We start from the raw sequence: 25,950 nt of genomic DNA on the forward strand, positions 1-25,950 counted from the left end.
GACAAACTGGAAATACTCTTACTATACATCTAAGAACAGCTTTGGACCTGCCAGAGAAGTGGGAAGAGGAAGCACAGAGGATGTGTTTCTTTGCGCTCTTCGGATGAGAAACACAAGTATATATGTAATGAGGAAGTCCAAGTCACATTGCTTCCTCTTGTGTTTCTTCTCTAGAACTTCTGGAATACTTCAAAGTAATCAGTATTGGGGCATGGAAGCCTCACATAGGAGAATATTCCGGCATTACAATGCTGCCACCCAAAACTTTCACATTTAACGGAGGGCAAAGGCAAGGAGTTCACAAAGCTCCCAGGGACTGCCCGCTAGGATTCTGAAGAGAAGCAATGGGAACTAAACTGCCACAAGTCCACAGCTGAAGAGAAATGGAGTCAGTAATCAGGGTAGGTAGACTATGTTGCAACACCATCATCCCCCAGAAAATTAATAACTCATTCCCTCTTATCTATGGATACAGATGAGTTTGCCCCAAATATGGTTTAAACTGAAACAAATAATGTGTAGTTAGTGCAGCTAGAGTGATGCAGCCCCTATACACGGATGTCTGAACTGCTGCAGAGGTCTCTGGGGTTCTGTCACTTTACATCTGGAGAGACACCAGCAAGATCTGAAGTGGTGTGAAGTTGTGCTCAGTATAGGTTGCCTCCAATCCTGCTTGCACTGCTCTCTTTGTGAAGCAAAAGCATGCCAGAGAAGTCCTAGCAACAATGCAGGGGCTTCTCATGAAAAAACCTGTGCAATTTGCCACTGTTTGACACTTGTCCAGAACACCCCTTGAGCTGTATGCCCCTGAGCCCTGTACTAAATTTGGGGCACGAGACAGTTGCAATGGTAACAGAGGCAATAAGAGTTCCTTGTGGCTATAGAAACAGAAACCACAATCACATATTGATGTAAGCAAATCGTTTACTATCATAAGACCACCGCTTAGTCAATTTTTTAAAAATGCATTGTCACCTGTTATACCTATTAACTCCGGAATACCAGGCAGCAGCTATTGTTGCATTGATGACTACATCTACTGGAATAAGATCTGCAACTGCATTGTTTGAGGCTCGCATCGTTCGAAGGATTCCTTTTCCTGCCTTAAAACAGAAGGTACAAGATAAGAAAGCCATTTCAAGCCACTATAGCTTTTCAGAAAAATATATTTACCTACATTTTAACTTTTACTTACAGCAATAAAAAGGCCACTAGGTCCATTAAAGTTATCAATCCATCCCTGTTTGGAAACAAAGCATAAGGAAGATTTACTGGCTTAATTGCTATTAAAATAAACTGGGAATCATTTAGCAACTGAGTAAATGTCACAATATTTCCATTTTTTATTCACAATCCAATTTTATATTTATATATACTGCCATATGCATACACAGTATATAAACGTTTTTTCTTTTCTACAAACAATGTTTTTGGAGAGGGAAAATCAATGGGGTAAGAGGAGGAAGACATTAACTGTTTCAGTCATATTAAGAAAGCATTTTCAAAACAATTCACAAATATATTAATTCCATAGCATAACTATGCAGTTTTCACAAAACATTTTTTTCATTCAACAAGTAAAATATTTAACAATAAACTACTTTAGAAATGTATGAATAGTCAATATGCTAAGAATAAGCCCATTGGCTCATTGCTTGCTGATTTATCATTAGGCAAGAACCATTTCTTCTGAGATAATTAAAATGTTTCCATAAGAAACTCAAGGAGTAGCAACTGTAATATGGGAAGTGATACTAAGTGTAAGGGTATTATTTGGAAGAGTCTTATTCAGGCATAGGCAAACTCGGCCCTCCAGAAGTTTTGAGACTACAATTACCATCATCCCTGACCACTGGTCCTGTTAGCTAGGGCTGGTGGGAGTTGTAGTCCCAAAACATCTGGAGGGCCGAGTTTGCCTATGCCTGCTCTTGCTGATCATGTAACATTGTGATTGTATGTTACTCCTCTTATTACAGGCATAAGGTGTGCAGTACTGATAAACCATAAGCCCCAAGTAGTGCTTCCTTATGGCCTACATCCATTTATCACTTAGCTTCCTTTACACAAGATTTTAAAAGAGATGGCTTAGACTGATCCGGAGTCAATGTATTATCTGCTTTTCACACAGCCCTGGCCTGTGTCTTAGTAATAAAGACTGAATCAATAGTAAATAATGACTAAGAAATTTTGCTATAAAAAGGTTAAGGTTGACTTACTGGGAAAGGCTCCTTCCAGCTGGCACCCACAATTGATGGCCTTATAATGGCTACATTTAGTTTTGCACCTTCCAGTTGCACAATGTATTCTGCTAAGGCTTTTGTATATGTATAAGTATTAGGCCTGTCTCCTATTAGTTTTGGTGTAATATCATTCACTAGGCTGTCATCCATCCACCTAAAGAAATAAACATATTTATTCATTCATATCCTATCAGTCAACTCAAAAGCACCAAAGATGGCTAATAAAATCTGTTCTTCATGAAAAAAATCAAAGTTTTATATATATATATTTTAAAATACGACCACTTAAAAACTTTAAAAGTTTGGAAAAGCTTTTCTAGTCTGTGGAGGGTTAGAGTCAAAAGTCTCTCACTCAGCCTGTTGCAGGTCCAGCTGAACAGGGTGGGCACTGGCATCATGCTGGAGGGGAATTCATGAAACTCAAAGCAGTCATGTTACCCCTGGGCAACCTTGGATTACTCATAATTGTAGCTCATTTTTAAACAAAGAATGACATCTTAACAAAACTTGACAACTCATTTGTTACTGAAATTCTGAATGGCCACGATTTAGGTGTCATTTGTGTTAACACATTTGTGTTATTTGTGCATTAACTGCACAAAGAAGGAAATGTACCAGACTGAGATGTTACTTCAGTGTTGACTATCAGAACATTTAAAGATCCCACAAGAGTTCATGCTCTTTTGTTTTCATTTTCCTTTAATGCACTTTTGGTTGACGCCGCTACTTCATTGCTGTAGTCATTATTTACACTTGAAACAGAATACCTAAAGTGATGCAATTTTTACTCACGGAAATTCCATTAGGAAAATATGCTCCTTTTTATAGTTCAATACAATTTTTAAAAGAATATTTCCTAATTTATCTTCCATCTGAAACAATTATATTGAACAGATTACAGAAACTGGTTTCTAGTTTAAGACGTATTTTGATGCCTTAACCCCATTCTGCTTTTCAGTAGCAAACCCTGAGTCACAAGGTAGACTTTCCTTTTTTCTAGCCAATGTATTTCAGAGAGAAGGCATTTCCAAATAAGCCCTACTTTTCTAATTGCTAAAAATCACCTTAGCATATGGCCAAGATCAGAACCAGCAATGTTCAATCCATTCTCATTTTGTTTCAGCTATAAAAAAACTTTCCAACATTTTTCAATTTTGAAAGCATGAAATTAAAGGGGGGGAAGCATTAGACACATACTCTAAGGAATCTATTAATTTCTTAGGATCAACAGGGGGTGGATAGACCACTTCCTCAATGTGTTTTCGGTTGCAGTATGCAAATGCTGTTGAAACATGGATAAACACATCTAGATTCTTCATTTTCTGGGCCAAGAAGAGAAGTTGTTGTGTCGCAATTACATTGAGCTGAACAGCATCTCTGTTGAGAGAGAGAGAAAAAAACAAGTGTACTAAAGAGTACTTTCAGGTATCCAAATTCAACATGTATGCACAACAAGATTCCTTTGTGATTTGCTGTCTCCTAGCTGTTCAGAAAACATAGCCTGGTCAAATCCAGCTGCTACTAGTGTATCTGCTGAAAACCAACAGGATCTTTTGTGTCAACAGATGGAAAAGGCAAGTGTTTCCAGTAGCATGCAGCTCACCTCTAATCTTCTTGGCACACTTCTATCCAAATCCCCCATTCTCCTCTTACAAAATATAAGAAGCTTTATGTTTTCTTAGGTTGGGAGGGTACTCAATAACGTGGTTCCAAAACTTCCCTCACAACAGCACAGACTAACATTTCTTACAAATTGGGCATTAGGCTTTTCTTATCGACTAAATGATGCCAAAATGAAGCATATTATATTCTTCAAATGACACAGGTCACATATTTGCTGTAAATAAAAAGAAGGTGACACTGGGACAATGAACAGATATCTAGTCCAAGTGTCACATGTCACATAAACTGAACCCCACTATTTGCAGGTTCTTGTTTAAAGGCAATCATTACACACAATAATGCACAAACAGGAGACAGTGTTGAAAATCTTGGCTGGGTGCTATGAGAAAGGATGAAGGCAATGAGTGAAAAAACAGGACTAGAGACATAAAGATGTGAAGTAAGCAGAAGATTCAGCACGTTATCTCTCTCCTCAGATTACAGACACCACAGTAAGAGGATGGAATTCATTTCAATCTGAAGAGAGAGAAAAATCGCTAACTTAATTCTAGAGAGACTACTGCAGTCAAGTTGTGACAAGAAAAAAATAAGTCTATCTTGGAAGCATCAAAACCCTTAGGCACTACTTAAGTAATTCCAAGATAAAGAAACAATAAAAGTTTGATTAGATGCAAACTTCTGAACTTGTGCATTATGTATGCAATAATAAAACAGGCCTCCTCCTTTAATATCTATCACTCAATGAAAGAATCAGCTAATCAAGCAATCCAAGAGTCGGAACACCTGAACTACCTCAGCCAGATTAAATATGCAACAATTTGCTTTACACCCAGCTAGTAAAAATTATTGAAGCTACAACTCTATACTGTACACTAGACTGCACCAAAAACACAATGCAAAAGAAAATGCCTACCATAATGGGAATGTGTATGAAGCAACAGAGAATGAGACATGCCACTTTTGAATTTTGTTTCCAAACTGGTACCGCTCCATTTCACACAACTGTCAAATGAAAAGCTGGGCTAATACCTTTTACTCTTCCCTTTTCTAAAGTTTAAAGTGCATAGAATGAATGCATATATTCTTATTGTGAGCTGAAAGCATTTAGGCAACCAGGGATAAAGCATTTACTTCTTTTATAAAGGTTACAAGATGACAAAGGTAGCTTTAAAAAGGGAACCAGAACATATTAAATTAATAGTTCAGACTCACCTTAGAATTTCATTGAATCTTACAGTAGCAGCGCAGTGGAATATAATGTTAGTGCAGTTTATGAGGTTCTCCTTGTCTTCCTCACTAAGGGCCATGTCTACTTCTGTAAGGTCACTGGCAACTGCTATAATTTTTTCATTAAATTCCGGCTGTTCATCTCTCAATCTGTCAAAGAGCTGTCAAAAGAAAACAGGACCAAATATAGCTAAGAGTGAACACACAAGGTCAAAAGAAAGTGTAACGACCGCAAGGCAAGAATACATACATATTCCTCGCTCAACTGTTGCAGTATTCTCTTTCCTCAAAACAAGCTTTTGAGGGGCAACTTACTCAAGTATATGCAACTAATTCCATATTCAAAGCAAAGACTTTTACATTATGCATATTAAAAGGCTTTATATTTCTTTTAAAAAAGAAAGTATTTTGGATGTTACAACAGTTTTCATCCATTTCAACAGCTAAATATATCTCTACACCAAATGGAAGCAATGGACAACGGTGATGGGTATGGTTTTCTTTGAGAAATAATTTCTTCCATCTACAAAGAATCTGAATGGGAATAAAATAAGTTCCTCAGTTTAATCTTTATATATTCCTCAAGAGCTTTCTTGCTGGGATTATTACTGAGTTTCACTGCCTACTTCAAAACCTATGCAGACTAGCATAGCTAAGTTCTGTTTACATGCAAAAACAGTGTTAACTGTGGAGATAGTATTTCGCTTACATGTTGAAATCCATGCTCTAAACCATGGGTGGTAGCCTTTTTGGGGTCCAGGTTCAACCTTGATTATAACTCCGGGGACCACATGCCAACAGTGAGTATGCTCCCTGCACTCTGTCCCTCCTCTCCAAATACTCACTTACATGAATGCCTATGCACACACAGGTGCGCCATTCAACAAGTGGTTGATCTGGTGACCCAGGAAGGGCAATTTACATCCCCAACAGGGGGCAGAAAGGTTTGATCTTAGCACTTTCTTTTGCTGTCTCTGTCAAAATCAGTGAGGTCTTGGGGAGTCAGAAATAACTGCTTGATGGACAGATGAGGCTCCCAGGCCAGAGGCTAACCACCCCCACTGGATACAAAGCCAGTCCAGCCACTGGAAGTGGCCTTATCCAGGCTTAGAGCCAGTGCAGCAAACAAACAACAATCAATTATGCAGAAAACAGCACTGTCATATTCAGCATTGGCTGTCATGAGTAGCAGATATAGTGATGGCTCAGCAACTCTGTTTTGCCCCACTGCTCCTTAGATGAGAGATAGAATTGCTCAGTTCACCAGTTTATTCTTTTTCATATATAAAAAGAGATAGGAGGTTGAAAACACTGCTAATAATAAATCCATTTCAAGCAAGTTCTATCTCTACACACTTAAAGTATTGATACAAAGTAGGATTAGTTTCTCCTGCAATTTAATGTTACAATTAACTATGTATGAGAAAGGAGTTAGCTAGTTAATACTTATAGCTCTGGTAACATGCCCCTTGTAGAAAAATGTAAATTGTATTTCAGCCCACTGAAATTGCTATTGTGGCCTAGGACACATATCACTAATTATGTTAGGTTGCTACTTGGTTAGAATGAGCACTCCAAAATTTATACCCTGTACAGACTTTTTATCTATATAACATATTGGGAAAACAAGTATCCATCAGGATCCAACATTAGCACATGGTACTTCAAATTTACACAATGGTCTAAACTACAGAGCCCAATATAACAGGCATGTTCCATGCAATCTGTACACCATTTCATATATGAATGAGCTTACATGCATGGGACCCTGCAAGCGTAGTCTTATGGATGGTACCAATCCAAATTCCCCCAGGCAGGTACAGTGCAATCAGCAGCACAATGTATGTAGTTTAACAGCACAAATCTAAGGGGATAACTATGTGAGATGGCAACACACACATTCCTCTGCGACAAAGGTATTTTAAAAAGTTTTCTGTATCACTGTTACTCTGGATGAGAGACTAAAAAATGCTTCCTAGTTGATTTTACTATTGATACAAATGGTCTGGATGTAAACTCACTGTACTAAGAAAATGCAGCTTCAAATCTACATATTATCACATACTAGAGTCCCGCCACATAACATGTGGCTCTCATGTGGTCCATAGAATGAAAAGTTCCCCATCCCTGCACTACCACATGTATTCTCACTATTATTCAAAACTTTGTTAGAATATTCTTTTTAATGTCAAGTTCAACATAGCCATTTTATGGAATGATACCTTGCAGCTGATCATTTCCTCCACGCGTTCTTGAGAATTCTTCCCTGCTTTGTGTCTAACCAACACATAAACCGTTTTCACCTTCGGACAGGACCTTAGTAGCTTTTCCAGAAGAACTTTTCCCATGAAGCCAGTAGCTCCAGTGAGGAGGACATTCTTGCCTTCATAGTATTCTGGGATGGATACCATCATGATCTTAAGAGAATTTAAGAGTAAGTTAGAGTTTGCATCCATACTGGCCCTTAATCACATTTTATCTGCTAAATTCTTGCCCAATTACATTTGAAATTCCATTTTTACAGAAACCTAATATTCAGCCTAGTATAAATGGTATAACCTCTAGTTGCTGCTAACCATTTTCCTTAAACAAACAACACTCAGATACAAAACTGTTCAATATAAAATACTGAGTTTCACCCATTGAGACTACTAAGCTGGGCCTCTCTGGTTGACCCTACATCAGGAACCATGGGGATAAGCTTTTCAGAGAAAGCTACCTTGACTTTCCCAGCTTCCAACCAATTAGCTAGCAGCCTATATTTCAATTCTAGTACCTCTCAACTGCATTTCCCCATCACAACTACATTCCCCCATGTCACTGGTGCCTACATGCACCACAATGACTGATTCCTCCTCAGCACCATCCACCAATCTAGACAATGTGAGACATTTGAAACTTTCACACCAGGCAGGCAAGTCAGCATGCCCACCACACACCAAGCTATTTATGTTCTAAATGACTGATTCTTCTACTGATGGGATAATTCCACTCTTCAGAGATGTATTCTTGGCATAACAAAGTATCTATGCACCCCTCAAATGCATAGGTCCTTTTTAAGGGATCACTTTTGTCCTCCTCAGGGTGAGGTCTTCCCCATTCCCCTAACACCAGGGGAGCTGTCAGCTTGGGAGTGGGACATAGCTTTTACATCCCCAACTGCCTTGTCCACCAACCTTTCTCTATTCTCCTAGTCACCATCTTGTGCCCTGAAGGCCAGGAGCTCATTGTACTAAACACATACCCACAACTTCTGTTCAGCAAACAGGCTGTCATACATGTGACATTATGTGCACTACACTGGAAAGTCCCCATGTCTCTGCTGGCATACCTATTTTTCTAGTTTGTTGAATTTCTGTTCCTGGGAACTAACAAGTGAACAAAGTAACAGTGATATCAATAAACTATTGGGAAGATGGTGTCACATTTTTGCCTGCTACAAATGATGGCCACAGGCCATTAAAACATGCAGTATCCCCATGTCTAAAATATATATGTGGGTTATACATTGCAAATTGAAAAAAATGCATATTTCCTTTTTTTAAGAAAAGAAAAACGAGTCAATTAACCAAAAATAATTGTTATATCCAGTGCTTTTTTTCCTTAAAAAAATGTTTAGGGGCATGCATCGCCCTGCATTCCCCCAGAAATAAAGCACCAGTTAGATCTTTCACTATACTGAATCAAGGGCAACAATGAACCAGAAACTCAGTGCTTCATATAATTTGAGAAACATTTTTAATGTAAAAAGTGCTTTGTAGTATTGCCAATACAATCCAGTACTCAACTAGACTAAAAATTTGTGAATCTGTGGGGGTGTAAACAGAGAACTAATTGTCCGACCAGGACTCAAGAATGAAGTATATTCATTACAAGATGTGCTACAGTTAACACATTTTCAGCTGAATAAGAGGTTTTGGTTACTTTCCCCACACCCCACACAAATAATATCTTGAAGACTTTGATCCAAATGCAAAAGCTACACAGATGGCACATGGCTATTCTAACAAAGAAAGGCCTTGAGAAAACTGTAAATTTATTAGTTTAACACTGAACCCCCGTTTGCTGGAGCTTCAGACTGTTGCTCCATATCACAATAGTGCTTATAGTTCTCAGTGTAAACTATATCTCAATCTACATACGTTAACTTCTATGTTAACCAATTAATCATCTCATCATAATACTATTTACACTACTGATTTTGTTAAGCGAAGATCAGATTGCTGACATATATGCAAAATACTGACATTTCACATATCAATCAGTTATTGAAATATATTACACTATATGCATGACAGTTGAGGTCCTTAAAAATATGTCATAAGAAACCTGATTTTAGGATTTAAAGCTGGAAATACTATGAAATACAAACAAACACTTATGGGGAAAATTTTCCTCAAATGATCAGTTTTCACAAATGAAGCCTAAGAGCAGGCTCATTTAGTCAAAAAGGCATGCAGAAGTGCATATTTGGTTACTGGACTGAATTTGTATAGCAAATGCCCAGGCCATGGCGCTATTGTGGATCAGTGGTCCCTTGACTGCTATTTACAGAACAAAATGAAAAAAGGCAAATACAAAATATGTAAGTTGGCCCTTGGAATGGGTAATATATAGATTATGAAGGTTCCACTATGGTCCTAACATATTACTTTACACCTTTCCCTATGAGATAAACTACTGTTCTTGTTGATTGCAATGAAACACTGCCCTGAGATAGTAAGGTCTCAAAAGCAGATGTTATGATCAACATAGCAACAGTTGCATGCAACACCTCACCCATGTTATATGCGGAAAGGCATGCCAAGTTATCACCAACACATGAGACTACTTCAGAATGAAGCTATAACCATGGAAACTTGAGATATACAGGGAACTATAAATCCAATCAGCCCAGGCTAGGCTATTATCCCTCCCTAAAAGCACCTAGGAGCACACAAATCCCCCCCATGATGCCTCCCACTGGGCTTCACAACAGTTTTAGAAACTGATATATAACCTAGATGCTAAATGGCACCTTAAAACTAGGTTACAGTTGCCACAATGGAATGTCTATTCACCAGTGGGTTGTACTATAAGACCCTTGGGGTCCTTTCCAATACTACAATTCTTATTTAAATTGGGTTTTATAAACAAGAATCATGTTAAACGAACAAATATCTATGAATCTATGATCCCAACTACATTGCTTGACTGTAGCTTGCTCTTACAATAATTCACTTGTCCCACACACAGTGGAAACTGTATTAACTATGAATTAAGGCAGAGGTTTTTATACTTTGGTCGCCAACCTGGTGCCCAGAAATTTCTATGTCATCAAAATTAGACCCATAGCAGTAGCAAAAGATGCCTGGCTAATTTCTAACAGTGCTTCATAGCAAATATCTCTGCAGCCCTAGGGCACTCCTTCTCTAGGTAACAATGGCCTTTCAGCACAGGCAGCTCTTTCCTTATCTCAAGACATGGGTTGCAGCATTATGCACACATAACAATCCTGGGTGAGTATTCAAGAGCTGAAAATCAGCTCTGTTTTACACAATTACTTCAATAGCTCAAATCATTTGTATCTCCCTAGTCCTTCAGTCCCAAGCAACTTACCCTTCCACAATGAGCTGGTTAGGCTTTGAATAAATCTTGCTTTAAAAAGGTAAAGGTACCCCTGCCCGTACAGGCCAGTCGTGTCCGACTCTAGGGTTGCGTGCTCATCTCGCTCTAGAGGCCGTGAGCGGGCGCCGTCTGAAGACACTTCTGGGTCACGTGGCCAGCGTGACGAAGCTACAGCTGGCGAGCCAGCACCAGCGCAGCACACGGAAACGCCGTTTACCTTCCCGCTATAAAGCGGTACCTATTTATCTACTTGCACTTAAGAGTGCTTTCGAACTGCTAGGTGGGCAGGAGCTGGGACCGAACAACGGGAGCTCACCCCGCCGCAGGGATTCGAACCGACCATACGATCAGCGAGTCCTAGGCACTGAGGTTTTAACTAAATAATATAGCTCCTCTCACTTTGGCCTCCAACTCCCTGCTCTGTGTCCTAACACTTTTTGCCGCAAGAGTCACCAATGATTTGTTCATCTTGCTAGTGAAAGCAAGCAGCAGAAGTAGAAATAACTGGCATGGGGTTAGTTGCCAAACTGGAAAGACAGGAAAGACATCTTTGACAGAGTGCAGGGTACATTTGTCTCAACTCATGGCTAAATGAGGATGCCGAAGTCAAGGAGAGCTACAGGAGTGTCCCTAAGGTTTGCTGAAAAACTGGCACCTTTAATAGATGTGTATTCCACTTGAACTGATCACTAACGTTTAGAAACGTATAGAAAACCAGGGATTTCATTGGAACGTGCTCCAATATACCAGCCAATAAATGTTTCCTTTCATTGCTAATACAGCATGTATAACCCGTTCGTTTACAGATATTCCTGCTATGTGAACATCCACAACAGGTTGCTACATAGTAGGAACTAGTCATTGATTGTGGAGTGTTGAATCTTGCAATTCAATCTATACTGCAAATGAGAAACAAAGGATAAGCAGGAATACTGTGCATGCTAGTTTCTTCAATGCTTTGGGTAAGTGTTAGATCAAGAAACATTATGGAAAGCCAAAGAAAAAAATTAAGCTAGTTAAATTTGACTTTGCATATCTTTGTCACTATTTCCCCCCCACAAAAGATAAAAAGACCCTCAATGTGAGATTCCTAAATGTTATTTGTCCAGAATTTCTTGCAGAAGTGTCCACTCTTAAATGAAACAAACATTTATAAATTCAGTATTCAAGAGCATAACAATGCATTCTGAGGTACTGCCCTTTTGACAGAAATGTTTGATCAACAGTCTGATGGAAGAAACTTAAAAAAAAACAACCAAACAGGGACTAATAGCTCCAGCACTGTGGCCAACATTTCCTCTTAATAAAAGATTCTTGTGTCTAACGCTGTGTGAGCACCATTGTGGAGCATACAATAGTTGCTCTTGTTAGCCCCCATATACTGCAACATCTCTGCTTTGTTGGAAGTACAAGTTTTATTAAATAACATTCTTTTCAGAACTCAAGTTTTACAAATGGGAGAAGATATAGCAGACACAAGAGATAACAATTGTAGATAAAATGTGGACATATACCTAAGCTAAGCTTTTCAGGTTAAATAATATCAATAGGAGCTAGAACTTTGAGCTTTGCAGAAGAGCAACATAGCAAGATACAAAGAAAACACTAAATATATGGAGTTAATTTTTAATTTTGTACTATGCTTGCATCAGAGCATTGCAGTATAACAGACATTTGAAATAATATGGAAAAAAACCACGGGATTTATTTAAAACTATATTAACTTAAAACCAAATATTTTATATAGTTGAACGTTAAAATATAATCCGATATTCAGAAGCATAGAAAACAGGTTCAGGATGATCTACACCAGGAAACAAAAACAAAATAAGATGCTCCACATACTATGATTATTTAAATCAATCCAAGTTGGGTGAAACATCCAGACAGACAACAAGAGCACTGCTTAGTCAAAGCTTACCAACTACAGTAAACACTTTTTAGTTTTGTTTTCAAAACCAAGTATTCTATAGTAATAGCATCCTCTCTACAGAGAATGAATGTTTTAAGGTTCAGCAGTTATCATTCCCACCATTTCTAAAGTGAAGAGACAAGTGCAAAACCTTATATAACCAAAATGTAAGCATCCATACATAAGAGGAAGTTATGGGGATGCTTGGTGGCCAATAAATGCTTGGTGGCCAATAAATGCTGGCTGACTGGTTGGAGGATGGAGAAGGGAATGAAAGTATGGATGAGTGCAGGAATGGAGTATCATGGGAAAGGACATGACAAAGTACCATGGACACTGAATAGAGCCCCACAGTAGCATTTTGTTGGAAGTCCCACTTATTCTATATAGTGAGTAACTTAGATTTTTGACTGCTTCTGTTCAGAGACTGAGCTACCTGCAACAAATTTAATCTAGTCTGGCTCTGTTTTTGTCTACTGTTAAATAATGGATGCAAACTCGCCAACTGGAAATGAATGTGAGCATGACAAAAGAAACAATTAGCATAGACTGATAGTGCACTCCTGGTTCTACAGCTGTGTCTGGAATTAATTCCAGATTGCAACAGCAGCCAGGGTACCACTGAAAAGGCCACGAAACTTTCCACTTAACACCTGCAACTGTCATTCATGTTAAATTATTGTGCAATGGGCTGTATTGAAAAACAGAAGTATCAGTATGCATATAGCACATCCAAAAGCATTTGCAGTATCATCGCCGGCATCTTTCAGGTACAATTTAAGGTACCATTTTGGGTCCAAAATAATATGGGTTGAATTATCAGAAAAAGTATTTGTTCATCCAATGTGTCTCATCACAATGTCCAAGTTCAAAAAAGGCACTCACCTGTATGTCTTATCTGGCTGGCAAGAGTGTGTACAAAGTGGTGCACTTTGAAGCACCTATAAAAATGGACTGTTATTTTTCTCGAGTGTCAGAGCTCAAAAACATTTATGAATCATAAAGACCAATTTGGCCTGGATTTTAAAACTGAAGACTAAGTTGGGTGAGATTGTGCTAACACTGGAAACTTTTCATCAGTTTTATCCTACCTGTTTTATATGGTTTTAATATTAGCTTTCCTTTTCCTGGCCTCTGATATAAAGCAGGCTGCACATTTAAAATTGTTGCTTCCTAGTGATTTTCTTGAAGGCTGGAACAAGCTTAGCCATCTCCCAGGGAAGACCAGTTCAGGCTGGGACAAACTGCTTCTTGTTCTGAACTAGAAAATAGAAGTATTATATAATATAGTTATTTGCAATAATACATAATTTGCTGTTCTTAAAATTAGAGGAAATATGTTCAAGTATCAACTTTTGTTATAGTCTTGGCTACCTCACAGAAACTAGAGCCCTTAAAAGAAAAAAAAAGAATTAACATATTTCAACGTTTGGCACTTTAAGTTTTCTTCCATAGTGTGGAGAACTCCAAGGAATATAAATATTCCACCTGACGAAATGGAACTGATGGCACTGTTGCAACAGTATGGAACATGTTCACCACGCCAAAAAAATTCCTTTATTTATCTAAGGATCATGAAACATAGGATCATGAAAAGAACAAGACAACTAAGTTGAAGATATTATCTGAGCTTAGTGCAAAGTAGTTATATTAAAAGATTCATCAGGACCACATTGGGGCTAAAGTTTGTTTTTCAGCAGAATCCCAAAGCAGGACCTCTATAAAAAAGGGATTGCCTCACTGACCTTCAAGCACTGGAAACTGTAAAGAAGGTTTGTGCCAATTTGGCAGAGCTGACTTGAACACTAGAGATATGTGCCAAAGGCGAGTTCAACCCCTCATCAGAAACTCCCTGTTTTTTTACTTTAGGTAAGACCACACTTCAAGATAAATCATGGATTTATCCCACAATATCAAAGTCAAAGGTCTGCTTTAGAAAAGTACACAGATTGGTGGATTTGAACTGGTCAGGGACGACTCAAAGCCGTATACTTCTGATCACTTAATATCTTAACATTTTAAATTATGTATTTGCACTGTTCATATAATGGGATCCATGCTTTTGCAGCACTAATTGTCGTTTCGAAAATACCAAACATTAAAAATGAAAGTATCTCAAGATTACAAGCATTTCATTCTAACTGAACAGAGTATATTATTCAATGCTATACATCACCCTGAAGAGGAGCATTAAATCCGTAGAGAGATGCAGTTAACAGGCTTGGCTCTTGATTCTCACTCAAACTGGATGTGAAATCAGAATGGTCACATATGCACACATGAGTGAGTGCGGTAATAAATACTTTTCTCAGAAAGTGTTGAGTGCCTTTGGTATAGATTCAACTAAGTTGTTGTGCTTGCAAAAGCCAGCATTTTTGCGGGGAGAACACTGAGAACAGAGCATAGGTTGTGTATGTGTGTGTGTGAGAGAGAGGGGGGGGGGAGAGATCATTCCATCTAGGAAGCAGAAATACTTGCATTGGCAGAACCATACTGCAATGTTGAATCGCACCCAATTGTTTTTCTAGTGGGGGGAAACAATCATTATATTCTCTTATTTAAACAACTAGTGGCCAGTGTCTACCATCCCTTTTAGGGGCAAAATGTGCAAACATGTTGTGGCAGCACAGCTCCAGAATTTCCAGAAGTTCATTTCTGGCATTGAATTTGCCCTATTCACCTAAGTGTAAGATCTGTATTGGGACATTTACTATCTATTCTCCTGAACCTCTCAGTGGCTTTTGATACCATTGGCCATGCTTTTCTTATGGATTGTCTCCAAAAGATGGAAACTGGGGGAACGATGTTGAAGTGGCTCCATTCAAACCTGAGAGGACGCAGAAGGTGGTACTAGGTAATTATGAGGTTCTGCAAGATTGTTTAATATCTGCATGCAACTGATGGCTGGGGTGCAGAGCTCTCAGTATGCTGCTGATACCTAACTATCTCTCATTTCCATCTGATCCTAGGAAGGGAGCTGAAAGGTTGAACTAATGCTTGGTAGCTGTGAGGCACTGGAACAAGCTGAAGCTTAAGTCAGACAAAACATAAGTACTTTTAGTGGATGGACTTTGGTTTGGAGTGAGTTTTGGATGGGGTTAAACTCTACCTGAAAGACTATGTTTGTAATTGGAGGATATTCCTTGATCTCAAGTTGCCTGCAAACGACAAAGGTGCAGGCAGACAGAGATTTTTTTGTTGTAGCACTCATCCTGTGGAATGCCTTAACAGGGGTCAAACTATCACTATATTGTTTTTGGTGACTAGTAAAAACATGTCTGTTTTAAAAGGCTTTTACCACTGTTGGTGGCTTTGGGTTTTCATATGAGAGGGTGGCTTTGATGTCAGTATTTGTGATTTAAAGGGTATAGTTATGTAATTTATTATTATGCTTCAGGTTGTAAACCAGCTTGAGTTCCTTTCCAAATTAGGCAGAGTAACGTTTTGAAAACAAACATAAACAAAATAAAAGGCTGTGAGCTTGCCATACAATACCACTTGGAAAATACTGATCAACCCTTCCCCAGTCAGTTGAGAGGCGGTGGGAACTACCTGTGCAACTTTTAATTTAAAAAAGGAGAAAATCTGATGATTTTGTACCCCTTTGCTTCCTTAGTTAGCCACTAATACCAAGTGTTTAATCCAAATTCCTGGCCACTTGATAAGAGTAGTAAAGCCACTGCATCTTCCACAGCCACACTTCTCATGCTGGCAAGGGTGAAAGGGAGAGGGAAGGAAAAAGTAGTAATAATAATATAATATTATTTGTATCCCGCCCTCCCTGGCTGAGGCTGGGCGCAGGGCTAACATCATAAAAGTACTCCTTCACTGTGCCAGCTCCTGGGCTGACACAGTAAAGAGCCCTGGATCAAGCCTGCTGCACCAACAATGACCCAGCAACAGTCCACCAGCACTAGAAACATCAGGTTTTGGTGAGTGCTGCTAGTGGTAACATGTACCTGCCCTTCGTTGGCAGGGCTTCCCCGCCAACAGCAAAGCTCCCTATCAGCAGAGGCTGGCTCAGCAGGGCAAAGCTGGGCACTTTTGCTCCATCCAAAATCCTTCCAACACAATGCATCAGAGGACTTGGTTGTTCTATGCACTGGCTAACAGTGTAAAGGATTTTTTTTACCAGGAAGCATTTTCATATGTAATTATCTTTGCTGAAACTGTGAATTAAATACACCACAACTGGTTTCAGTAATATCAATATCCCAGTATGTAGTTGTTCACTGCATGGATATTTCAGACACTGTCTTCTCAATTGACTACACATTGTGGCAAGAAACCAATTCATTCTCCACTCACCAGAAAGCAGAGCCATTGTAAACATCCAACAGAACTAGTAAGGCAAAATGGTCTAATGGTGACAGTGTTGTTTGCTTTTACAAATTTGTTTCTGAATTTTAAACTTCACTATCTCATGTCAATTCCAACTCAGGTGGAAAATACAAGAGTGCACAAGCTTGCATCAACGGACTAACAAAGTATAGTATACACATAAACAGCAGCTACTATATTAAGAAGAATAAAGAACGGAAATGATAGTGGCAAGAGCGGTAAAAAAGTTTCAGGGCTTAACATGAAAGGTACATAACGCCCCCCGTAAGTTCTCTTTAAAGTTGTGAAAGAAGGCCTTCTATTTACAAATTCAGACTTGTAAAAAGTTAATCTTTAAGACAGAAACTACCTTAATGACAAATATTAGAGTATTCCTCATTTTTTCCATAAAAAAGCTTCCAATATACCTTTATCCAAATCCAGAAATATGGACTATTCAGATATACTGATTACAAGTCACAGTCACTTTTGCCATTTAATTATCAGCAATGTGTCTCACATAGATTTTTATTTACTTTCTCACACCTCACATATCTTAAGTTTCAAAGTCCAATTTCTGTTTACATTTGAAGTAAAGCACCAAGTTTACTGCCCACATAAATATTTTCAAGTTGGCTTTGCAGCCAGCTATGGATTGCCCTGACTACTCCAGTAAATAAGCATTGTGAAAACACAGATGGAAGAACTGATCCCAATAGTGGCTGGCTTGTATGATGCCATAGGGATCCTGCTTGTCTCCTATACAGTGGTACCTCAGGTTACAGACACTTCAGGTTACAGACTCCGCTAACCCAGAAATAGTACCTCAGGTTAAGAACTTTGCTTCAGGATGAGAACAGAAATGGCGTGGGCAACAGTGGGAGGCCCCATTAGCTAAAGTGGTGCTTCAGATTAAGAACAGTTTCAGGTTAAGAATGGACCTCCGGAACGAATTAAGTTCTTAACCCGATGTACCACTGTACTGTTTAAATATCCATGTGAAACTGCTGGGTGCTGTTGCCTATAAGTTTGAGGTTTGGTGTCAAAGCTAATTACAGTACTCAAGTTTCTTTCAGATTTTCCCATCTGATCCTAGGGAAGTATTAGATGTCCTAAATAGGTGTCTTGGATCACTGAGGAACTGATTAGTGAGTGAACAAAATAGTAATAGTAAGGAGCCAGTGTGGTGTAGTGGTTAAGAGCGGTAGTCACCTAATCTGGGGAACCGGGTTCGCGTCTCCGCTCCTCCACATGCAGCTGCTGGGTGACCTTGGGCCAGTCACACTTCTTTGAAATCTCTCAGCCCCACTTACCTCACAGAGTGTTTGTTGTGGGGGAGGAAGGGAAAGGAGAATGTTAGCCGCTTTGAGACTCCTGAAGGGGAGTGAAAGGCGGGATATCAAATCCAAACTCTTCTTCTTCTCTTCTAATGCAGACAGATGAAAGTGCTGTTGACTGGAATTCTGACACTGACTTTTAGATGCAGGCTATTTAAGGCTTTACTTAAAGGATGGACTGCTCCCATGTGAATCTACTATTGGACATAGATCTTCCTCTATGTTCATCTACTATTTAAAGTATATTGGAGGAGGGATTACCTTTCAAGAGGCTACCAAGTCTAGAAGTCACTTCTGAGGAAAAATCAGATCCATCCTTTCGGGCATACCAACAGCTAGTAAATGTGCTCTTGGAGTGCTTTGGTAGCTCTATTTTTGAAGGGATCTCCCTCTTTGGCTTGATATTTTCTTTGTTTCCTTGCTAGGATTTCTTTTGCTTACAGCTACTGGTTTTAATCAAATAACTGTTGATTTTAATAGAGAGAATAGTTGTTTTAATATATAACTGATTGTTGGTTGTCTCATGGATGCTTTTTTATTCAAAAGCCAGAATGTAAAATATAAATTTAAAGTTACCACCACCATAAAACTAGATATATTCTAAAATGTTCACCAAGGACATGAATGAAGGACTGCTAAACACTGGAATTTTAAAAGTGATTTTTCATTTCATTTTCATTTCATTATATATTGATATATAATAAGGGATTTTGGATGGACCTAATACTTCCAAAGGTATCTGATCTGTTAAGTAGAATGTGCAGGAAGCAATGTAATGAACTGTGTAGGCTCTACACAAAGAGTAAATGAGTTAGAAGAAACATCCCTGTAAATGTTGTTTACCTGAAACTTGCTCTTTGAATGACCGCATTGGCCTGAATATAAGCCTCACTTCTTTTTTTCCAAGTTCTGACCATGAAAAGTTAAAGTAAGGCTTAAATTCGTGACCTTACAAAAATTGGCTTTTACAATATCACTGCTGAAACAGATATATGGTAAAACGGAACGGGTATGAGAGCCTGCAAATTTTAAAGGAGCTGCTTATATTTAGGTACTGTCTTTTTTTCTTTTTTTCCCTTTAATTTTAAAGGTGTGGCTTATATTCAGGCCAATATGGTAATGCTTTACAAAGTCCTTTGAAACCTTGTAAACATTATCATTTGCAAGCATTAAAAATTCAATTGTGCAGGAAATCTCACTAGGGGCTATGTGAAATGAAATGAAAGTCACACTTGCCCCTAGAATGACCAGCAAACTGAAAATACAGAAACAATAGTCATACCTCGGGTTAAATACACTTCGAGTTGCGCTCTGCAGCAACGCGGAAATAACAGAGCATGTTACGTGCAGACGCTCAAAATGACATCACGCGCATGTGCAGAAGTGGTGAAAAGCGACGCGTGCATGCGCAGACGTGCCATCGCTAGATACGTTTACCTCTAGATGTGAACGGGGCTCCGGAACGGATCCCATTCGTATCTAGAGGTACCACTGTACACTCTTTCCAAAACCTCATTTTAAGCTAATTTCTTCAATGCTCAATTGATTTTCTTCCATTTTCACCTCATTTTCCATTACTTTGAAGTTTCCTACATTGTAGGGAAAGTAGAAACTGCCTTCTCTTTGGAATATCCTTTTAAATAATAAAAAGCTTTGAACACATACTTTGGATCAACATACCCAATTTATTTAGTCTTTACTTCAGACTTTTTACTACTTCTGCAGCTCTTTTCAGAATTTATTCTACTTTGTCAACATCCTTCTTGAACTGTGACATCCAGATGTCTCACTAGTGCTGAACAAAGCTCCATCTATACTTTTTATGGCTGCAATACTACACCTATTTTCCTGGAGGTAAATGTACTGAACTCATTGGGACTTCAGACTAGAAATGTGTAAGATTGAAGAGAGAGCTGTGGCTCTTTTACATACACAAAACTTTTTAATTTTCTAACATCAAACTAGTAATCTTAGGTGTATTAAGGAAGTTTGCTTCGCTGTGGGTTAAACCACAGAGCCCAGGACTTGCCGATCAGAAGGTCGGCGGTTTGAATCCCCGCGACGGGGTGAACTCCCATTGCTCGGTCCCAGCTCCTGCCAACCTAGCAGTTCAAAAGCACGTCAAAGTGCAAGTAGATAAATAGGTACTGCTCCGGTGGGAAGGTAAACGGCGTTTCCATACGCTGCTCTGGTTCGCCAGAAGCGGCTTAGTCATGCTGGCCACATGACCTGGAAGCTGTACGCCGGCTCCCTCAGCCAATAAAGCGAAATGAGCGCCACAACCCCAGAGTCGGCCACGACTGGACCTAATGGTCATGGGTCCCTTTACCTTTTACTAGGTTTTGCAATTGCAATTTCCTTAAGTTTTACTGCAAGCAGTTCCTTTTGACAGACGCACATTTCCTAACTTTGGGTGCTGCAAGAGATACACCCTTCCTTGGTATGCCAATTTTTTTCTTGCCAAAGCCAGGGAAGCATAGGCATGACAGGGAAGTCACACTATGGCAAAGATTCGCTTACACTGGAATAATGGCTGCCAAGACCAGAACTTTATTACAAGGGCCATATTCTTTATCCCCAGCACGGAGCCCCACCCAAGGGAACAACATCTTAAGGAAACAGCCAGAAGGCATTAAAAATACCAGGGCGGGTTGAGATTCATTCTCCACCTTCCACAAACATTTGGCCATGCCCAAGAAAGCTTGGTTCCTCATTATGAAAATTGTGCTTGAAAGACCTGCAGTTGGGGGGGGGCGTGTGTGTGTGCAGTTGCAAACTGAAGACTTCCTCAGTCTTCGTGCATCTCGCCCAACATGTGCTCATGACAACCCTATTACACAACCGCAGGAGAACAAGACATCTACCCACGACCTAGAAACCGTTTTCGGCCGCTTCTGGATGGAAAGGGGTGAGGAAAGCGAAGGAGGGAGGCAACGTGCGTTAAGTTGTCCCCAAGGCTCGGTATTGCAACGAGCGACCTCAAACTTGCGGGGCGCTGCTCACAGCCGCCCGTGCACCTCCACCTCCAGGGCCTCAGACCCAGGCGGCGGCGGGAGCAGCAGCAGCACATCTTTCCCCTTGGCTCCACAACTCCGCTCCGCCCGCGGTTTCCTGGCTCTCTCGGCCTCCGCATTCTCCAAATTCTTAAGAAAGGGTACAGTAACAATGCCCTCAAAGAAATAAATAAAATAAACTCGTGCTCCAGTTAACACTCAGGCCCCTTTCCACTTGGGGGTGCGGGGAACGGAACAGGCCGCCCACAACGAGAGCGTCGTTTCCCACCCGGCCGTCCTCCCTCAACTCTTCCCAAGCCGCACCAGGAGAGTATCCGCCGCCCAGACGCCCCACCCCACCGGCTTTGCTTTTCGAGTCTCCTCCATCCGGCAAGGCTCCCCTCAGAGGAAGCCGCGGCACCCCAGGGGCCTCCTCGCCTCATCTCCCCTTCCCCCGCCCTCCGTGGAGCGGAACTGCCCCCTCCCGCCTCGCCTCACCCCCCGCGCTCCCACTCCCTCGCCCACAGAGCCTCTCGCTCGCGACCTCCCTGCGGCCAACGGTCACCCGCCCAACCCGCCGCCGCCGTCCCTCACCGGCACTCGGGTCCTGCCGCGCGCACGACGGGCGGTTGCGCCTCCTCCCTCAGAGCCGGCTCGCGCTCACCACCTCCCTCTCTCCCTCAAGCCCCGCCCGCTCCGACGCCTGCCTGAACGAATCCGCTTACTTGCTGCTGCAGGTCGTGGTGATGCTGCTGCCGCCCGCGGCTGTGGTGGCGTTGGTGCTGCCGCGCCGCTATATGCCCAACAAGCGGCCCTGGAGGAAGGAGAAAAAGAAGACGCGGGGGCGGAGAGATGAGCCCGCTGCGATTGGCGCTCGCGCGACGTTACGGCCGGCAGCGCGCCACTCTGCCCTACGCCGGCCGTCCCTGGTTGGTCGAGGGCCGCGGAGGCCCGCCTCCCGCCGTCCGCTTCGCGTCCATTCAGAGCGCGGGCGGGTTGGCTGCCTCTCAGTTGCGGAGGGAGCTTGGCCAATAGAGGGAGAGGAGAGGAGCAGAGAGGGTCAACTCTGCTGCGTCTCGCCTGGCCTCGCCATTACCTTGGAGGCAGCAGCTCCAGGCGGCCGCCTGTAGAATGAGCATTGTCATAATTAGAAAGCTGTGCACCGGCTGCGCCTTCGGCTCGGCATTGCTTATCACGGCCTTTTCCCGCGAGGCACGTATAGGTTTCCCGTGGTTGCGTCCGACTCGGGAAAGGGAAGTTGCCGCTGCTCGTCTAGACCTCCGGATTTCCATCTCGTGATCCATATCCTTACTATTTCCAAAAGCTAGTCCACCGACTCCTTTGAGTTATCTAAGTGGCCCCCTATTGCAACTTAATTTTTTCTTCAGTAACTTGGCGTTGAACGTTCGCACCCAGTCATCACGTACATGGACACAGTGGGGTTTTTTTAGAGTCCTGCACAGATGTAACTATGGACATAGGAGCCAACTCCTAGGGGCCAAGGTCCCTTTGCCCCACATTCAAATAAAACATTTGAGGGGGCTGCCACCCCAGAGTTGATGGACATCGCCAGGGCTTTTTTTCTTAAAAAAATGTTTAGGAGTACTCATTTCCCTACTCATATTGAAATACTGCCCCTCAATGAGGCCAAACTTAGATTCACAAAATGTTTAGGGGGTATGCATCCCCCCAGAAAAAAAAGCACTGGACGTTGCCATTCAAATAGTGTGCATGCTGTGGAAAAGTTCAGGGTGGCAGGAGAGGATATCTTGTTTATTAATATATTTCCTAACTTGCGTTAGCAAGTTCCTTTACTTAGCAGAGTGCATTCCCTTTCTACACAGCAGAAAACTTGTTGCAAACTTGTGTGAGTTTCTTAAGGCAATATGCAATTCAATCTGGCTTGTCCAGATTGAAATGTGTTTTAATATTTTCCTGGTAAGACCCCTTGAATCCCTCCTAAAAGAATAAAGGCACCACAGTCTTATTCATAAGTAACAAAAAGAAAGTTTACTCACGATCAGGCAGAGCACAGTGTGATCCCTGAAGGCAGGCTTTAGGCTTAAAGTTTCAAACAGGTTTACCCCTTAAGGGAGATTTACCTAGTGACTGCAGGCTAGCAGTCCAGCAGTTCACAGGACGAAAGGAAGATAGAAAAGAAAAAGATTAGCAGCATGCCTTGGCCTTTTACCATGTCTGGAAAGGTCACGCCCACCCACTTGTCACATGCAACGAAGGATGCTCCAGCCCAGGAGGAACAGAAAGTTTTGACTGGCTGCACCAAACATTCCTTTGCATGTCTACTTTAGGAAAACAAGGAATGTTGTATTTGACGGCTCCCAATGGATTACACCACACACATGCGCCACATCATGCAGGGCAGGGCTTAACTGCCCTCCCCTCAAATATTCTATTCAAGTTGGCATCCCTGACTATGGAAGTCTGCAGTAGTTTTTTCCAGCACAGTGCAATAGATTCTTTACCTTTAAGAAGTGTGGTACTGTCTGTTGAGGGTAGGAGGCATATCATTTATTGGCACATAGATTGTCTTTGGGGCTTTAAAGAAGCTTTGTGTATCATGGGTGTTAGCTAAGTGCTGGATCTCTTGACCTTTTTTAATTAATCAGGTATACAGTGTATCTTAGTTCTGTGTTTCTTCTTTGAACCTCAGCATTAGCATTGGCTAATATATTTGTCACGTAATACTTGTTTTGCATTTGTAAGAATGCAATAATTTAGTGTGGCAACATCAGTACTTTGAAACTCCCTGCCAATTGAGATCAAGTGGGAGCCTTCACTGCACCCTTTTTGGCACCTGCTAAAAACATGCCTGTTTAGACAAACCTACCCAGATGCTTAGAAAGTTCAGGTAATTTTAATCTGTTTTAGTATTTTAACCTTTTTTCTTTTAAAGTATTGTTGTGAATTTTTCTCAATTACAGTCAAACCTCTGTTGACAAATGTATTCAGTTCCGGAAGCCCATTCAGCTTCCAAAATGTTCGACAACTAAGGCGCGGCTTCCAATTGGTTGCAAGAGCTTCCTGCACTCAAGCGGAACCCGCACTGGACGTGCAGCTTCCGAAAAGCGTTTGAAAACTGGAGCATTTAATTCCGGGTTTTTGGCATTTAAGAGCCAAAATGTTCCAAAATGGAGCCATTTAGGAACCGAGGTTTGACTATATATTGCTTTATCTTTTTGTAAACCACCTTGAGGTATTTTACAATCAAGTCATGTACAAAATTCATGAATACATAAATGAAGATGTGGGTCCTGGGGAAAGCGGGGTTTGTATGTGACACTTTTGGTATGGAGCTGCATCTTTACAACGCAATAAATGTTGGGTCTACTTAGGCCCACAACATTTCATTGCCTACAAGAGTTGAATTTATTTTATCTTGTCTGCTGTGCTTACACTGAACAAAATACAATTTTCTAAAAGTTTTCATCCTTGCTGTCAACCTCAAGACAAAGAAACCAACTTTCCAAATACTAAGCTTTATTTTTTAAATAGAATATTTGATTGGCCTTTTACCTTTGATGCTAAATAAACATATTTACTCAAGAGTCAGCTGCCTTGTTTTCCTGGATGTGCAATATTTGGATTCACATTGCACTGAAGAATCCTTGTAGAACTTTACATTTCTGTAACCAGTAAAACCTGCTGTTCTGATCTATAACTTACCCTACCTTTATTTACCTTTTTGGCATTTACTTTATAGACACAGAGTTCCGTAGTCTGTATAAAGTTATAAAGATTGTTGGGTCTCTGGGCCGTAATAAAGATTGATGATGATGAGTTATAAAGAAGTTGGTGCAAAAAGCTGTACCCATTTCAGCAACTGATGTACTGTACTCACAGTAATCTTGTTAAGTATGGTGATTTAATTCACTGAAATTGTAAATACTTGTACGTATTACAATGTGTTTACATTTGATTGGTTGGTAGCTGAATTCTAGAGTATTCTCTAGTAGTTCTCATGTGATTGGCTAACGTCTAGTAAGGGAGAGACTCCATTTTATGTGAAGCAAGATGACTGTGTTTCAGAATCCACTGTGAACCCTGCTAAGTTGAATAGAGTGTTGGAGTGCTGCTTCTCTGAAGTAAAGAGCAAAACTGAAGGAGAAGGTAAAAGTGGAAATCTCTCATAGGAGCTTCAAGGCATGGCCTAATTGAGATACAGGCAGCTGAGTGCTGAGCTCTGGAAAGAAAGGAAAATAACAGTTGTTTGGAAGTTAGAAAAAGAGACTGAGCTCTTTTGGGGGGGGGTTATTGGGTTGTTATTGTCTTGATTTTATGTATTTGATATTTTATGTGAACCGCCCTGAGACTTTCGGATATAGGATGGTATAGAAATTAAATAAAAGAATAAATATCCCATACTAAGAGGGATACTAATGACACTCTCACTGTGAAAAAAGTAGCTGTGAGCCTGCCTACCCCTTCCTGTCTGGCAGTACATGCCTATATTTTACCGTATTTTTCGCTCTATAGGGCGCACCTTTTCCCCTTCAAAAATTAAGGGGAAATGTGTGTGCATCCTATAGAGCGAATGCAGGCTGCGCGGCTAAGCCCAAAGCCAGAACAGGGAGACGGAGTGACAGGAAGAGGCAGCAAACGAGACAGAAGCTCCACAGGGACAGCAAGGGTTAAGTTCTGGATCAGAGACTGAGTGTAAAGAGGAGATGAGT

General features: G+C 40.8%; 1 protein-coding gene across 9 annotated transcripts in view; it reads right to left on the reverse strand.

The window, feature by feature from the left end:
- Nucleotides 1-22,132, reverse strand: part of FAR1 (fatty acyl-CoA reductase 1) — a 36,600-nt gene extending 14,468 nt beyond the window's left edge. The window contains exons 1-8 of one of the 9 annotated variants that reach the window (XM_053390938.1): nt 21,985-22,124; nt 13,701-13,870; nt 7,313-7,507; nt 5,076-5,251; nt 3,438-3,617; nt 2,217-2,394; nt 1,196-1,240; nt 985-1,103 (exon numbers count right to left, since the gene is read on the reverse strand). In XM_053390938.1, coding sequence (XP_053246913.1) covers nt 985-1,103; nt 1,196-1,240; nt 2,217-2,394; nt 3,438-3,617; nt 5,076-5,251; nt 7,313-7,504 — 890 coding nt within the window. In that variant the 5' untranslated portion in view covers nt 7,505-7,507; nt 13,701-13,870; nt 21,985-22,124. Of the gene's footprint in view, nt 1-975; nt 1,104-1,195; nt 1,241-2,216; nt 2,395-3,437; nt 3,618-5,075; nt 5,252-7,312; nt 7,508-13,700; nt 13,871-18,527; nt 18,712-21,619; nt 21,713-21,853; nt 21,961-21,984 lie in introns of those variants that run through there. The other 8 variants (XM_053390874.1, XM_053390930.1, XM_053390865.1 and 5 more) reach the window with 8 other exon arrangements.
- Between the last annotated feature and the right edge of the window lie 3,818 nt (nt 22,133-25,950).

The sequence above is a fragment of the Podarcis raffonei genome, chromosome 1 (assembly GCF_027172205.1).
Source record: "Podarcis raffonei isolate rPodRaf1 chromosome 1, rPodRaf1.pri, whole genome shotgun sequence".
Lineage (NCBI taxonomy): Eukaryota > Metazoa > Chordata > Lepidosauria > Squamata > Lacertidae > Podarcis > Podarcis raffonei.